The sequence below is a fragment of the Geotrypetes seraphini genome, chromosome 2 (genome assembly GCF_902459505.1).
Source record: "Geotrypetes seraphini chromosome 2, aGeoSer1.1, whole genome shotgun sequence".
Classification (NCBI taxonomy): Eukaryota; Metazoa; Chordata; class Amphibia; order Gymnophiona; family Dermophiidae; genus Geotrypetes; species Geotrypetes seraphini.
The window spans coordinates 67,406,102-67,421,585 of NC_047085.1; the positions used below are offsets into that span (position 1 = coordinate 67,406,102).

Sequence of the window (15,484 nt, forward strand, 5' to 3'; positions counted from 1 at the left end):
CATAGTGCTGAATTACGTGAATGTCATTTTTGCACTGTTCTGAGGGCCTATGCTTCCCAGAGTCAGGCGTACCATATGGGTTGTATTGATACTCAATTATGCATCCGCTGTTCGGTGGAGGTAAATTCTTACTTTCATGGTATTTGGAGTTGTGAGGGGATTCAGGTATTCTGGACGGAGATGGCCTCCTTTTTACAGGGCTTGTTGCAGACCCCTGTGCCAGTCTCTGTGCAGTCTATGCTGTTTGCCCATTTCTCTTTCTTGAATATGTACACTTCTTATGAGAAATTGTTTCTTAGTAAATGTTTTATTTTGGGGAAGAAATGTATCTTGTGTTGCTGGCTTTCTTCTGATCCACTTTCTTTTTGGTATTGGAGGAATCGCCTTCATGAACTGCTGGGTTGGGAGGCCCGTTTGGCCTATTCTTCTCGACGCCGGAGCAGAGACTTTGTTCACACCTGGACTCCGTATTTGAACATTTTGACTCCTGAGAGTCGTAGCCGTGTTTTGAATAGACTTCACCTTTGACTCTGTGTTTCTCAGTGTTTTTGTTGATCCCTGCCTACGAGTTTTTGTATCTGTGGGGGGAGGGGAAAGGAGGTGGGGGGTTGGGGATTCTTTGCTGTGGGGTGGGGGTGTGGTGGGTCCGGGGAGGACATAAGAGTCCAGCCCTCCGCGGTTGTTTGATGAAAATGCATATCATGGTTGTTCTTACTGTTGTATTTACTCTTGCTTAATAAAATAGATTTGAACATAAAAAAAAGAAAGGCAATATTTAGAACTAGTTAATAGTATAGTATACAGCCCTTTTCCAATAGTTTTAAAAGTGAAGTGTTTTACCAGAGGTAGAATCTTAACTATAACAGTCTAAAGATTTAAAGTTGGGATAAGTGCTCAAACTTTCTGTTTAAAACAAACAAAAAAGTTAGTTCCATCTTTGCCATAAAGAGCAGAAAGCAGTGCTTCTGACCTGAATTAAGTTTTAATTAGGGTACTGTGAGGAAGGTAGAGTAGCTGTAAAGGTCACCAGGATAATCTGATTACTGTGTTAGCTTGTGATATAATTGTCTTCATCCCTTAATAATTCAAAAAGATTATAAAACGCCAGAGTAGCCAATCTTGGTCACTATGAGTAAAACTCTAACACTTTTCTATCCATCAGCAGCAAAAAGTTCCTCCCTCCCCCCCCCCCCCCAAGCTCTGCTGTCTACTGTGCAGAGCTACTGCTCCTGTCATAGCTGTTAAAACATGCAGGATCAGTCCAGAAAAGATAGTTTCAGCCTATATTGTACCTTAACAATCCAAAATTATTTGATCCTCAGCAAATAATTCAGAAGCAGGTAGCAGAAAATGGGACATAGCAAGATCCTCCTTGGTCAGGGATGGATTAAAGGTACCTGCCACAAGCCCAAGAAGGTCATGGGAGCCCAATGCACTGCTCTGATGACGTCACGTCATCTACTGTAGTGCTAAGCAGCTCTTCTTCATTCTCCCCCTGAGCTGTGTGACAGGGAAGCGCCTGTCAGCAGTTTAAACCCGGTTTTAAACCCTGCCTTGCAAAGGGCTGCCCCTATTCCTAAGCCCAGGAAGCTGCCCAGTAACCCTGTTCCTATCACCAAGAGCCAACAGGCAGGGCAAGGCAGAGAGAGAAGGGCAGAAACCACAACATCTGGTTTAGGGCACTATAATCCCTTTTATAACTCCTTGGGCAGTTCTCCAACAAAACCTCTAGTAAAGAAAACTAGCACAGGCATGGTTAATGAGAGGGGTGGGGCTGACAGGCAGGATGAACCCAGAGGGAGAGTGGGAACAAGCCTGCAGCATAAAATCAGCACAGCTGGGAACACTCGGGAGAATGCAGGAGAGAATTCAGGAGGGAATTCAGGAACTGCTAGAACCAGAAGTGCCGTGTTGAACAGGAAGGAGCCTGCTAGGAGTTCTCTGTCCCAGACCAGAGCTAAAGCAGAGGCTGTCTTACAACCCTCCCGAGCTAACAGACTTCTGGCTCCTAAGCAGAAGTTCAAGGGAGGAGAAAGGTTTCCAGGGCAGGGCTGGCCGTTAGCTGCCCCTGAAGGGAGTTCTTACCCGGTCTCAGGAAGCGAAGAGTCCCTAATGGAATTAGAGGGAGAGCTATCTGGAAGCAGTGAAATGGAGTGCGATCTAGCAGCCTGGGATCTCCTGTAGAATCACAGTCAATAAGGTATGAATGGGGGAGGGGAATGAAAGTGAATGTATTTTGTGTAGCGTTCTTTCTCCCTTAGGCAGAACTGTAAGCATGTGTGAATGCATCAATTAGAGCCTGAGAGAGAGGCCTTGTAGATAAAGGGAAGGAGGTGAGAACCCTAATTAACTTTCCCCGAGAAGCTTGAACGAAACTCAGAGACCTGACATTACGTAACCCTGAAGCAGGGAACTTTTGGGAGGGGACTTACACCAGTCATAAAAGGTTGGGTTATATAAAGTTCCCTAGCCCCTACCCAGGAGCATAAGGGTAGTGGGGGCATTGGACTTCAGGTGGGTCAGGTAGAAAAGCTTCCTGAAGTGTTTGCAGACAAAAGCAGTAAAACTAAAGAGAAAACGTTTTGGTTTATTTTTGGCTTTTTGCCTGTGCAGCAGGCTGGACTATATTATAAAGAAGAAACCTTGTGAATGTATGATTTGTTTTAAGTCCACTCAGCCAGAGGGACTACTGGAACCCCAGTGCTTTGAACTGGGGGGTAATAAAGATAAAAGCTGAACTTTACCCAAAAAGCAGTCTACTAATTATTCTACTGATTATCCAGTGGGAGTCCTCCTGGGAGCGCTCCGTTCTACGCCTGGGGCGAGAGCCGGGTTGCCAGCGCTAGGCTTACTCCTGGCCCCGCCACAGCTGGCACCATCTCTTTCATCCCCATCTCCCCCCCCCCACCGGGAATAGCAGCCACCTACTCTGGTCCAGCAGCATCCATCTCTCTTCTATCCCCAGGGCCAGCAACACCCCTTTCTATCACCCAAATGACCCTCCTTTCTTCTGCCTCTGAGCTGGCACCACCGCTTCCATTCCGTTCTCCCACTGTCTGGATTGCTGCAGATAGTGAAGCCCAGCTATTCCTACACGCAGACTCATGACCTTGGGCTAGGCCACACCCTGCCTCCGAGGAAAAAGGAAACTGCATAGAGGAGACGTGGCACAGCCTAGCCAAAGGTAATAATTCTTAATTCTTGAAAAAATTAAAATTTAAGATAAAAGATTGTTGCATTTGTGCTTTTAGTTCAGCATTTCAAGACAGCCTCCGAACTGATATGTTACAGCAGTCTGAAGGTTTAACAAATGAAAATGGAAAAATTATGTTCTTACCTGTTAATTTTCTTTCCTTTAGATGCAGCAGATGAATCCAGAGACCAATGGGATAGCACACATCTACCAGCAGATGGAGATAGAGAAACTGATTAACAGGTGGTCCTATTGGCTGGCACACCTCCTGCATTTTCAGTATTACTCCTTGCCCAAGCATCTGTAACAATCAAAATGCTTAGCATGTAAAAAACTTCTTTCCCATAACAAACTTCAAAAGGTAATAATACATAATACAACTATCAATAATAGCAGACTTCGAAAGTTGCAAAAGAAAAAAACCGACAGTCAATATCCAGAAAGGGTAGGGCTCTGGATTCATCTGCTGCGTCTAAAGGAAAGAAAATTAACAGGTAAGAACATAATTTTTCCTTCCTTAGCAACAGCAGCAGATGAATCCAGAGACCAATGGGATGTAGCAAAGCAATCCTCAATCTGGGTGGGAAGCAAAAGCCACCTTCGCAACAACCGAAGCACTAATAATAATAATAATAATAACTTTATTCTTGTATACCGCAATACCATGGAAGTTCAATGCGGTTAACAATAGAAGAGACTGTACATTTACAGCGATGATACATATTATAGTGTTGTTACATTTACAGAGATGTTACTTGAATAGCAGTAGTAAAAAGGCATATACTAAAGAGGAGGCTGTGCGTATACAGCGATGTTACATGTTATAGCGGTGATACATTTACGGTGATGTTAAATGAGAGGCAATGATAAGGCAGGGCAATTAGATAAAACAGAGATTGAGTAAGAGAGGCCATAGTGGCTTGGGAGGGGGGCGTAGTCGGAGGGCATGGAGGCATATCGAGGTCAGGAGGGTGCAGGGAAGGGGGGAAGGCAGCGTTAGCGGAATTTGTCGAAGAGGTAGGTTTTTAGTGACTTCCTGAACAGGTGGTAGGGCGGGGAGTTGGAAATGAGGGCAGTAAGGCAATTGTTCCATTTGCCCGCTTGGAATGCTAGGGTTCTATCAATGAATCTCTTGTAGAGGCAGCCTTTTAGGGAGGGAAAGGTGAATAGGTGGGCGTTTCGTGTGCGATTTCAAGGTGCTCAGACAAGTAGATTGGGGAAGATCCTGTTAGAGTTTTGAAACAGAGGCAGATGAACTTAAAGATGATCCTTGCCTCTACTGGAAGCCAATGTAGTTTGGTGTAGTAGGGGCTAACATGGTCGTATTTTTTGAGATCATAGATGAGGCGGACGGCAGCATTTTGGACTGTTCTAAGACGTTTGATGGTATTTTTATAGGATCCCAGGTAAATAATGTTGCAGTAGTCCAATATGCTTAATACCAGAGATTGAACGAGTAGACGAAAGGCTTGGTGGTCGAAGTAACGTTTGATGGTGCGCAGTTTCCAGAGGGTACAGAAACATTTTTTCACCTGGGCACTGGTATGGTCATCGAAGGTTAGAGTGCGGTCCAGGATGACTCCAAGGATTTTTATGGTGGGTAGGATGGGGTAATCTAGCCCATTCAGTCTGAGGGAAGTGTTTGTTATTTTATGGTTGGGACTTGCTAGGAAGTTTTTTGTTTTTTCAGAGTTCAACTTTAATTTGAGTTTTGAGGTCCACAGTTCTAACTTGGTGAGGATAGATTCGATGAGTTTTTCTGTTTCTAGAGTGAGTGAGGTAATGGGAACAATGATGGTGATGTCATCTGCATATATGAACGATTTTAGGTTTGAGTTTGCTAGGCTTCGTGCCAGAGGGGTCAAGTAAATACTGAATAGGGAGGGGGATAGGGGAGAGCCTTGTGGGACTCCACAAGGGTTACGCCAGTGGTGGGAGAAGGCTCCATTACTGTGGACCTGGTAGGTACGGTTGGTTAGGAAGCCTGTGAACCAATCTATTACCTGTCCGGAGATGCCAATGGAGTCAAGGCAGTTGAGCATAATGTCGTGGTCGACCAGGTCGAAGGCGCTGCTCAGATCGAATTGAAGTATCAGGGCGCTTTTACCCAGCGAGAACAGGTGGAGGAGGTAATTTGTCAGAGCAGCTAGGACGGTTTCGGTGCTGTGGTTTGGGCGGAAACCGGACTGGGAGTCATGAAGAATATTGAACTTGTCGAGGTAATTCGTAAGGTTATTGTTGACAAGACCTTCCATGAGTTTTTGGAAGAGTGGTATGTTGGCGATGGGTCTGTAGTTGGTGATGGAAGAGATTGGCTCCTTGGGTTGTTTAGGGATAGGGGAAATGAGGATGTGGCCAAGTTCGGACGGGAAGTGTCCAGTGGACAGGCATAGGGATACCCAATTGAAGAGTTCTGCTTTGAATGATGGGGGGGGCGCATTTCATGATGGTGGGAGGACAAGTGTCTAATAGGCAGTTGGAATTGGCGTATTTAGAGTAAAGTTCGAGGAATAGATTCCAGTCAGGATTTTCAAAGGAGGTCCAGGACATGTCGGCTATTGAACCTTCTATATCTGCTGCGTATAGGTTGGGTAGGGGTTCGGGGCTGTGAGCTGCAAGAGACAGTTTTAGAGTGTGGATTTTGTTCGCGAAGTGGTCGGCTAGAGTGATTGCGGACGGAGGGAGGTCGGAGGTGGGGTGTTTGTGAGAGTCTATGTCGAATAGGGAGTTAACTAGTCTGAAAAGTGCTTTGCTGTTTAGAGAAGGGGAGTTTATTAGTTGGGAGTAGTGTTTACTGCGCTTATCGATGATCTGTTTTTTGTATTCTTTGACTTTCAGTCGCCAGGTAAGTCTATCTAAATCAGTCCCTGATTTACGCCAGATTCTTTCAAGTTTCCGGACTTCTCGTTTTATGGTTAGGAGGTCTGCGTCAAACCAGCTGTTTGAGGGGCGAAGAGTTTTCGAGCGAAGTTTAAGAGGGACAGTGGTGTTAAGAACCTGGTCGCTAAATTTTTCCCAATTTAGGTGGAAGTTGGGGTCTACGTCGGAGTCGGAGATGAGAGTGTAGTGTGACCAGAAGTCTGCTGGATTAAGATGTTCCCTTGTCCAGATGAATTGCTTTGTATGGATGGGGTTAGGCTTTTTGTTAGGTTGTTTTTTGTGCCAGGCTAGTTCAAAATTGCACAGGAGGTGGTCAGACCAGGGGGTATTTGACCAGGTTTGGTCTAAGAGACTTATGTTGGGAGTGGTGTTGGTATTGGAGAGAAAGGTGATGAGGTCGAGGTGGTGACCTTTGTTATGGGTTGTGGTTTGGGGGGGATTGGAGAAGCCTAGTGACGTGAGGAAGGAGAGAAGGTCTGCGACATTTGAGTTCTCTTTCTGTTCTAGGTGTAGGTTGATGTCTCCTGCTAAGAGATTGTAGGTGCCTGCTGACGAGTTCGCAAGATACTAATCACTGCCTCCGCATGCACCCCCACATCCAACCGGTAATGCTGAGATAAAGCACTCTCGGAAGACCAAGTAGTCGCATGACAAAACTCCTCCAAGGAAAAACCTCTGGACTATGTCCAAGTAGCCGCCATTGCTCTGGCTGAATGGTCATGAAGTTCTTCCGCCAACCACTTCCCTGCCATCAAGTAAACGTAAAGAATGTCCTCCTGGACCCTTCGAGCGATGGAGGCTTTGGACGCTGCCATACGTTTGTCGCATCCCTTGAAGAATACAAAGAGGTGCTCTAAACAACTAAAAGAAACCTACAGATTGCGGAGAATTAGAATGCTATGCACTTTAAAAAAATGCAGTGAAGAAAAGCTCGCCTCCCCATTCCTCCTCCCAGGAAGAAGGAAAAGTGAGAGTGGCATAAAAGAAAGGATGACACCACCTTAAAAAGAAATTGTGGTACTGTCCGAACTGACACCCCAGAATTTGTAAATCAGAAATAAGAATCCCCGCCGTACAAGGCCTGCAACTCAGAAAACCGCCGAGCTGAAGTCATGGCCACAAGAAACACTGTGTTCAACGTCACAGCCTTTTAGATGCTCAAAAGACAAGGTTGAAATGAAGCCTTCTGTAAACTGCGAAGAAGTACCTTAAGACTGTACTCCGGACAGGGCTTCTTAAGAGGTGTACAAATATACTGTACTCCTTTTAGGTACTGAACTACATGAAGCTGAGAAGTAAAGAGCGAGATACCTAGCCCTTGTAACATGCTAAGATTGCCACTTGAAGCTGAAGGGAATTGAACACTAAGCCCTTGGCAATATGCTTATGCCAAAAAAGAAAGAATATAAATCATAGAACTCTGGAAGGGTGCCAATGTTGAGAAGTACCCAAGAAAGGAAAAGCCTCCAAATGGAAGCATAAGCCACAGGTGACGACGTCTAGATCACCTGGAGAAGAGAAGAAATAACCTGCTTCACATAACCCTTACATGTCAGCCATGACTTTTCAAAAGCTAGGTCGTAATACCAAAATAGGATGAATATCCATGTTAGAAACATAGAAACATAGAAAGATGACGGCAGATAAGGGCTACAGCTCATCAAGTCTGCCCACCCTATTGACCCTCCCTATTAAGTCTAATGACCCCCTTAAGTATGATTGTAATTATACTTCCACTCTACTGACCCGCTCTTTCAAGTCTATACCCTAGTGACCCTATCCCTTGGCATGACCCTCGTAGGGATCCCACATAGGTATCCCATTTTTTCTTGAAGTCTGAGATGCTGCGTGCCTCGATCACCTGCACTGGAAGCTTGTTCCAATGCTCAATCACTCTTTCCGTGAAGAAGTATTTCCTGGCGTCTCCACGAAACTTCCCTCCCCTGAGTTTGAGCGGATGACCTCTTGTGGTCGAGGGTCCCTTCAGAAGAAAGATATCATCTTCCACCTCGACCCGTCCCGTGATGTACTTAAATGTCTCAATCATGTCTCCCCTCTCCCTACGCTCTTCGAGAGTGTAGAGTTGCAATTTGCTCAGTCTTTCTTCGTACGGAAGACCCATTAGCCCCGAGACCATCCTGGTGGCCATCCGCTGAACCGATTCAATTCTGAGCACATCTTTACGGTAATGTGGCCTCCAAAATTGCACACAGTATTCCAGATGAGGTCTCACCATGGCTCTGTACAATGGCATCATGACTTCAGGCTTCCTGTTGACGAAGCTTCTCTTGATACAACCTATCATCTGTCGTGCTTTAGATGAAGCCTTCTCCACTTGAGTGGCTGCTTTCAAGTCAGCACTGATGATTACTCCTAAGTCTCGTTCTGCCATAGTCCTGGTTAAAGTTTCTCCATTCAGGGTGTAAGTTCTGCAAGGATTTCCGTTACCGAGATGCATGACCTTACATTTCTTGGCGTTGAAGCCCAGCTGCCAGATCGAGGACCAACTTTCTAAAGTACGCAGGTCTTGCTCCATAGCATCCTGTAGATTATAGCCGTTTACTATATTGCATAGTTTGGCGTCATCAGCGAATAAGGTTACCTTGCCTTGAAGCCCTTTGAGTCAGATCCCCAATGAATATGTTGAAGAGGAGTGGGCCCAGGACTGAACCCTGTGGCACTCCGCTAGTCACCTCCGACATTTTAGAGAGGGTACCGTTAACCACCACCCTCTGAAGTCTGCCACTAAGCCAATCTTTAACCCATGCAGTTAGAGTCTCTCCTAATCCCATCGATTTCATCTTGTTCAGCAGCCTGCGGTGTGGGACGCTGTCAAACGCTTTGCTGAAGTCCAGGTACACGACGTCCAAGGACTCTCGAGTCCAGTCTTCTTGTTACCCAGTCAAAGAAGCTGATAAGATTGGACTGGCATGACCTACCCTTGGTGAATCCATGTTGACTGGGATCCCGGAGATTTCCCTCGTTCAGGATCGTATCTAATTTATACTTAATTAGTGTTTCCATGAGTTTACACACTATTGAGGTGAGGCTTACCGGTCTGTAGTTCGCAGCCTCAGCCTTACAACCCTTTTTGTGTAGAGGAACGACGTTGGCTGTTTTCCAGTCCAACGGAACTATCCCCGTACTTAGTGAGAGATTGAAGAGCACTGCCAACGGTTCCGCCAGAACATCTCTCAATTCCCTGAGCACTCTTGGGTGTAAATTGTCCGGTCCCATGGCCTTGTTTACCTTTAGCCTTGCCAGTTCGTTGTAGACGTCCCCAGGTGTGAACTCAAAATTCTGAAACGGGTCATCCACGTCTTGTTTTACCTTCAACTGTGGTCCGTGTCCCGGTGCTTCGCAGGTGAAGACTGAGCAGAAATATTCATTTAGTAGTTCTGCTTTTTCTGAATCCGCCACCGCGTAGTTTCCGTCCGGTTGTCTAAGGCGTACTATACCGTCTGTGTTCCTTTTCCTATCACTGATATACCTAAAGAAGGATTTGTCCCCTTTTTTAATGTTTTTTGCCAGAGTTTCTTCCACTCGAAGTTTGGCCTCCCTAACTGCTGTTTTGACCGCTGCAGATCTGGTCTTATATTCTACTTTAGTTTCTCTTCTCTGCGTACGTTTGTAGGAAAGAAATGCTTTCCCCTAGGTGAGTAAATCCGGAGATATCAGGAATCTCAACAGTTCGGCCATTGAAAGACTCATCATATCCACATAGCAAGGATGGCGCAGCCAATCTGGAGATTCTCTACTTACTGTGCCTGAAAGCGAGCTTGAGATGGCAAATCCATCCAATCATCAGCCAGGAGAAAACACTTAAAAAGAGAAACCAGAGGCGAGAAAGAATCAACGCTGCTACCCCCTCTGACTGCCACTCCCTGCATCTGCTGAAGAAGCTAGGAAGCTTTGAATTTCGAGACGAGGCCATGTGGTCTAGTTCTAGCAGATCTCACCTTTATACAAAGAGCTGGAATGCCTGAGCAAATAGTTCCCAATTTCCAGGATGTAGAAGATTTTACTACTACTACTACTACTACTACTATTTATTATTTCTAAAGCGCTGAAAGGCATACACAGCGTTGTACATTTTAACAGACAATAGACAGTCCATGCTCAGATTTTGTGGTGAGAAAGTCTATCTAAACCCTTTTCCTGTCCTGTAAAATGATGCGCTGACAGAAGAGGAAGATGAGATTTCATCCATTGAAGTAGAACCATTACTTTACTCGCCAACTGAGTACATCACGTATTTTCCTGGCTGTAGAGAAATACCACTGTCATAACACTGTCCTAAAAGACCTTTATCGTCATTCCGGAAGAATGGTCTGAAACTCCTGAAACGGTGGCCTGACCATGCTTCAGTCCAGAAGAATGAACGAGTACTGAGTCTCCTCTTAATACCAGACTCCTTACACTGAAGATTGAAGGCACTGAGCCCCCCAACCCGACAGCTGGGATGTTTGGTGAATTTGAGCAAATCCAGCAAAGACCTAGGCAAGCGTTTGAAAAGATTAATTTCGCTGAGCCACCAAATTATATTGAGCAATGCTTGAGGAGCCTACTAGATACTACAATTGGAGTCTTGAGATACCGAGAACCACTGGAACAAAAGCGACTGCTGTAGCGTTCTCATGTGAAAGCAGGCCGAAGTTCCCAGTGGAGTCACCACCATAGATCCTAGAACCTGTACAGAATCCCATACTCTTGTTCTTGGTGACTGAAGAAGGCAAACCTGAGACTGTAATCTGTCGCCCCAGTCTCTGGGAAGAAACACATTCCTCTCCTACGTGAACAACATCCCCTGATATTCCAATAATTAGTACAGGAGAAAAGAGCTCTTTGGAAATTTTAAGATTCACATCCAAAGAATTGAAGAAAAGAAGTTCAAATAAAAGAAATCACCTGTTTGTGTCTGACAAATTGACCTGGCATCTAAGAAAGAAAATACCTGAATCTTCTGTTTGCGCCAAAACACCACTACTGCCCTCATTTTCTAAAATGTTCATGGAACCATGGCTAGGCCAAAGGGCATTTGCCAAAACTGATAGCGCTGCTCAATGAGAGCTAAGCGAAGATAGTGCAAATTCGGTGACCATAGGGAAATTGTAAATATTCTCACAGTTTTTCTCCGGAAATGTCTAACTCTGAGAAACTAATTTACCAGAATGAGATCCAGCCTCCATCTGACCAATTACCCCATCTTAGGCACTATGAAGTAAATGGAATACCTTCCCTTAGTTCCGGAAGAAATAAAACTACTACCCCGAGTACCAGTAACACTTGAAAGGGGTCATAAGAACATAAGAATTGCCGCTGCTGGGTCAGACCAGTGGTCCATCATGCCCAGCAGTCCACTCACACGGCAGCCCTCTGGTCAAAGACCAGCACCCTAACCGAGACTAGCCCTACTAGCGCCCGTTCTTGTTCAGCAGGAACTTGTCTAACTTTGTCTTGAATCCCTGGAGAGTGTTTTCCCCTATAACAGCCTCCAGAAGAGCGTTCCAGCTTTCTACTTCTCTCTGGGTGAAGAAGAACTTCCTTACGTTTGTACGGAATCTATCCCCTTTCAACTTTAGAGAATGCCCTTTCATTCTCCCTACCTTGGAGAGGGTGAACAACCTGTCCTTATCTGCTAAGTCTATCCCCTTCAGTACCTTGAATGTTTCGATCATGTCCCCTTCTCAATCTCCTCTGTTCGAGGGAGAAGAGGCCCAGTTTCTCTAATCTTTCACTGTACGGCAGCTTCTCCAACCCCTTAATCATCTTAGTCACTCTTCTCTGGACCCTTTCGAGTAGTACCGGGTCCTTCTTCTTGTACGGCAACCAGTGCTGGATGCAGTACTCCAGGTGAGGGCGACAGCGGCATGATAACCTTCTCTGATCTGTTCGTGATCCCCTTCTTTATCATTCCTAGCATTCTCGCATGAACGTAACCTTTGGAAGCTCAATACATGGTCACTGTAAGAAAGAATCTGAAATTGGAGGAGGATTCAAAGTTGCAAGCATCCTGAAAAATGCCCAAAGCCCCCCGACCTGACATCATAGTGTCTCCTCCCTCACGAGAAAGCATAAAGAGTTAGCAAAGGAAGTGAAGATCCCTTCAGAATGAAAAGCAGACAGTCGGGGAACGGCTGGACAAGAGATGTAAATTCTGGAAGAAGAAAGATGTTAGCCAAAAACTTACTGCCTTTAAAGTAAAGTAAATGTAATCTAGAAGCTGCATTGACCGCCCATTGGGAAACAATCTGCATCTTAATTGTTATCAGATAAAGCTCACATCCCTAAAGAGAGCTTCAGGGATGATTCCAACAGCCACATAGCATTTGCTACTCTGTGGGTTTGGGAGAATAGGTAACTTGTCCCTGGTTAGAAGGAGCCACACAGCTCTTCCTGCCAGTTTGAGGGACTGTCTAGCAGGTGCCATGAGAAGATGGCGACCTGAGAAATCTGTGCAAGAAGCTTTGAAACTTGCAGTCCCTGGCACACTAGAAATAAAAAAGACAGTTCAGGAATCAATTCTATAGTGCTACCAGAAACACACAGCGCTGCACAGAGGCACAAAGAATAAGAAAACCTCTAAACCTACATAGACTCACCCTTCAGGGATACCGAGAGAGACAAGAAGATACCCGTATGAAACACAGGGTACTCTCATGCCGCTGACATCACTGTGCAGCAATTTGCCTTCTGCTGACCCATAACGGCAAAAAACAGAGATTGGGTACCTGAGCACAGGGCAGAATCTCTTTCTTAAGCACCATGAGGCATAACAGTACAGTCACAATTAAAGTAGTTAAGTCTTTTCAAGAAGAGAGAGTGGGGAAACACACACACAAGGTATATCACTGCAACAGTGGCAAAAGCTGTTGAAACACTCCTGATACGTAGAACCCTGAAAACAGGGAAGCCGCGGAATAGTGACCTAAGTCAGCTGCAAAATAAACTCCGTGAATGCTACGGTGCTCCCGCTAGCGCTGGAGACCCAAGTGCGTGCCTGTTTCATGCTGAAATGAGCTGGCTCTATCAATAATGCATTAAAAACCTACCCGGAGTCAACCTTTAAAATATTTTTCCCACTGTCATGGTATAAAATGCTTAAAATGAACATTGGAGAGAAATAAATGAATGCTGCTTCAGTTTCAACTTAGGAAAATAAGCACATGCCTCTTGTGCTCAGTCAGAAACCTTCCAAATATTTACCTCCACCCAGCTGCAGGAACTGCCAAGCAGAGTCCGCCTCGGGGAGAAATCCCACTACCGCTGTGGCACTGCTGCCAGAGTATGAAAACAAGCGCGCGCCTACAACACGCGGGAAGGCACTAGTTCCGTCAATGGAGCTCTCTATCCATACACCCAAAGCCCTTTACTGAATAAACTTCATACAAATGTAAATTTACTTGTCAGTCATTAAACCATTTCCACAACTGCTGGAAAAGGGGATAGAGGGGTATAGATAGAGGATTACTTCACAGGTCCTGGACCTGTTGGGCCGCCACGTGAGCGGACTGCTGGGCACGATGGACCTCAGGTCTGACCCAGCGGAGGCATTGTTTATGTTCTTATAAATATAGCGTTTGATAAAAAAAACATTGTCCTTCTGTAGACTCACACCAAACCCGCAGCTCCACCACAACCAGAAACTAGAAAAGAAGTGTAAATAAAACATATACTCACAACTTTGTTGATAGTGCCGGGAGATTCCGGTTGCTCAGCACCATGAGGGCAGAATTGTTTAATAGTCACTGTGGTCTCTTTTTTTTTTTTTTTTTAACAGTGAAGGGAAAGAAGAAAAATCGAGACCCAGTCAGACCCTCATTGGAGGGAGGGTGAGGCAGGGATCTGGGGGGGCCCAGATGTAACCCCTAAAGCCGGCACCGTTCAGCCGGACACCCCTGTCTCACCGAAGAGAAACCTCAACAGGAGAAATAAAATTTGCCATCTCACTGAAGAGAAACCTCAACAGGAGAAAATAACTATCCAGTCACAGCCAGAATCCAGGAGCTAGTTGAATAGCGACCATCACCTGCTGGGAGATAGAGCATACTGAAGATGCAGGAGGTGTGCCAGCCAATAGGATCACCTGTTAATCAGTTTCTCTATCTCCACCTCCTGGTAGATGTGTGCTATCCCATTGGTCTCTGGATTCATCTGCTGCTGTTGCTAAGGAAAAATAAATACCACTAACATAAGTTGAGGGAAATGTATCATTAGAACAGATGTAAACAAATATACATATGTACCTGCATACTACTTTTTGAATGACGAACTGGAGGCAAAGTTTCTACCGCTTCTTGAAAATCCAGCACATTTTCAGAACTCGTGTTATTTTCTTTCATCTTTATTTTTGTCAACCATTCCTAGAAAATAAAAGCAAGAAGTTTTATTCAAATCTGGTAATGGTGGGTGGGAAGGGGATAAATTTTATTTTGGGAAAATACTGTGGTATTTCAAGTGATGAATTAAGTTAATCTGTTATTATTTTCTGTACACTTGATGTAAATATAAAATGAATAAAGAATATTTAAAAAAAACAAATCTGGTAATGATTAACTGAATGAAATAGAGTGGATTTATGAGTAACATATGGAATCCAGCAGAAGTGGAAGGGCAGAAAAGAGTAACAGACTAAGGGAGCAGTTAAATAAGAGAGAATTTATACCTTTCAGTCAGATTAAAGATATGTAGGTTATACTACTACTACTATTAATTATTTCTATAGCGCTACCAGATGTACACAGCACTGTACGAGTCACAAAGAAGACACAAGACAGACAAACAGGATGCCAGGGTGGGGATACAGTTAAGGGGAATGGATAATCTGCTGACTAGGTTGGTGGGCAGTGGGGAGTAGGGTTATGGATTGAAGGCTATATCAAAAAGGTGGGTTTTCAGGGAGGAAGTGATGTCATTATTTCGCATGGCAGCCTAGAATTGGAACTCCGAGGTCCCCCTGAGCCTTAATGCTGTTATTTAGTGCTGACTGGTGTGGAGACATCCACTTTTGTGTCTGCTTGCCTGTCTTGGGTTGGCGGATCTCCCTTCGATGGCAACGCGCAAATGGTAAACGGATATTAAATCCTTTTCCAACGAGGCCTGTACTGTGCGAGAGATGAGCCTAAGATGGCTGCTCCTGGAGCTGAAGAAGCAGCGGTTTCGCTCAGAGATTTGATCTTGGTTCCAAGATCTTAAAACTGACTTTCAAGCAGCTTGGGAAGAGATCCAGACCACGTTGAGGGAGTTGCACCACGATCTAGTGGAAACTATATGTTGAGTGGAAGATATGGAGACCCACCTGAATGAACAGGATAAGGATCTTGTTAATTTGCATTCTCTGGTTGAGCGGGTCTAAGCTACGCAGGAGGACCTCCCCTTAAGACTGAAGATCTTGAGAATAGATCTCGAAAG

General features: G+C 45.0%; 1 protein-coding gene across 3 annotated transcripts in view; it reads right to left on the reverse strand.

The window, feature by feature from the left end:
* The window catches only part of SPAG1 (sperm associated antigen 1), a 208,728-nt gene that overhangs the window by 161,551 nt on the left and 31,693 nt on the right, over positions 1–15,484 (reverse strand). For all 3 annotated transcript variants that reach the window (XM_033933137.1, XM_033933135.1, XM_033933136.1), the window contains one exon: positions 14,320–14,436. In XM_033933137.1, coding sequence (XP_033789028.1) covers positions 14,320–14,436 — 117 coding nt within the window. The remainder of the gene's footprint in view (positions 1–14,319; positions 14,437–15,484) is intronic.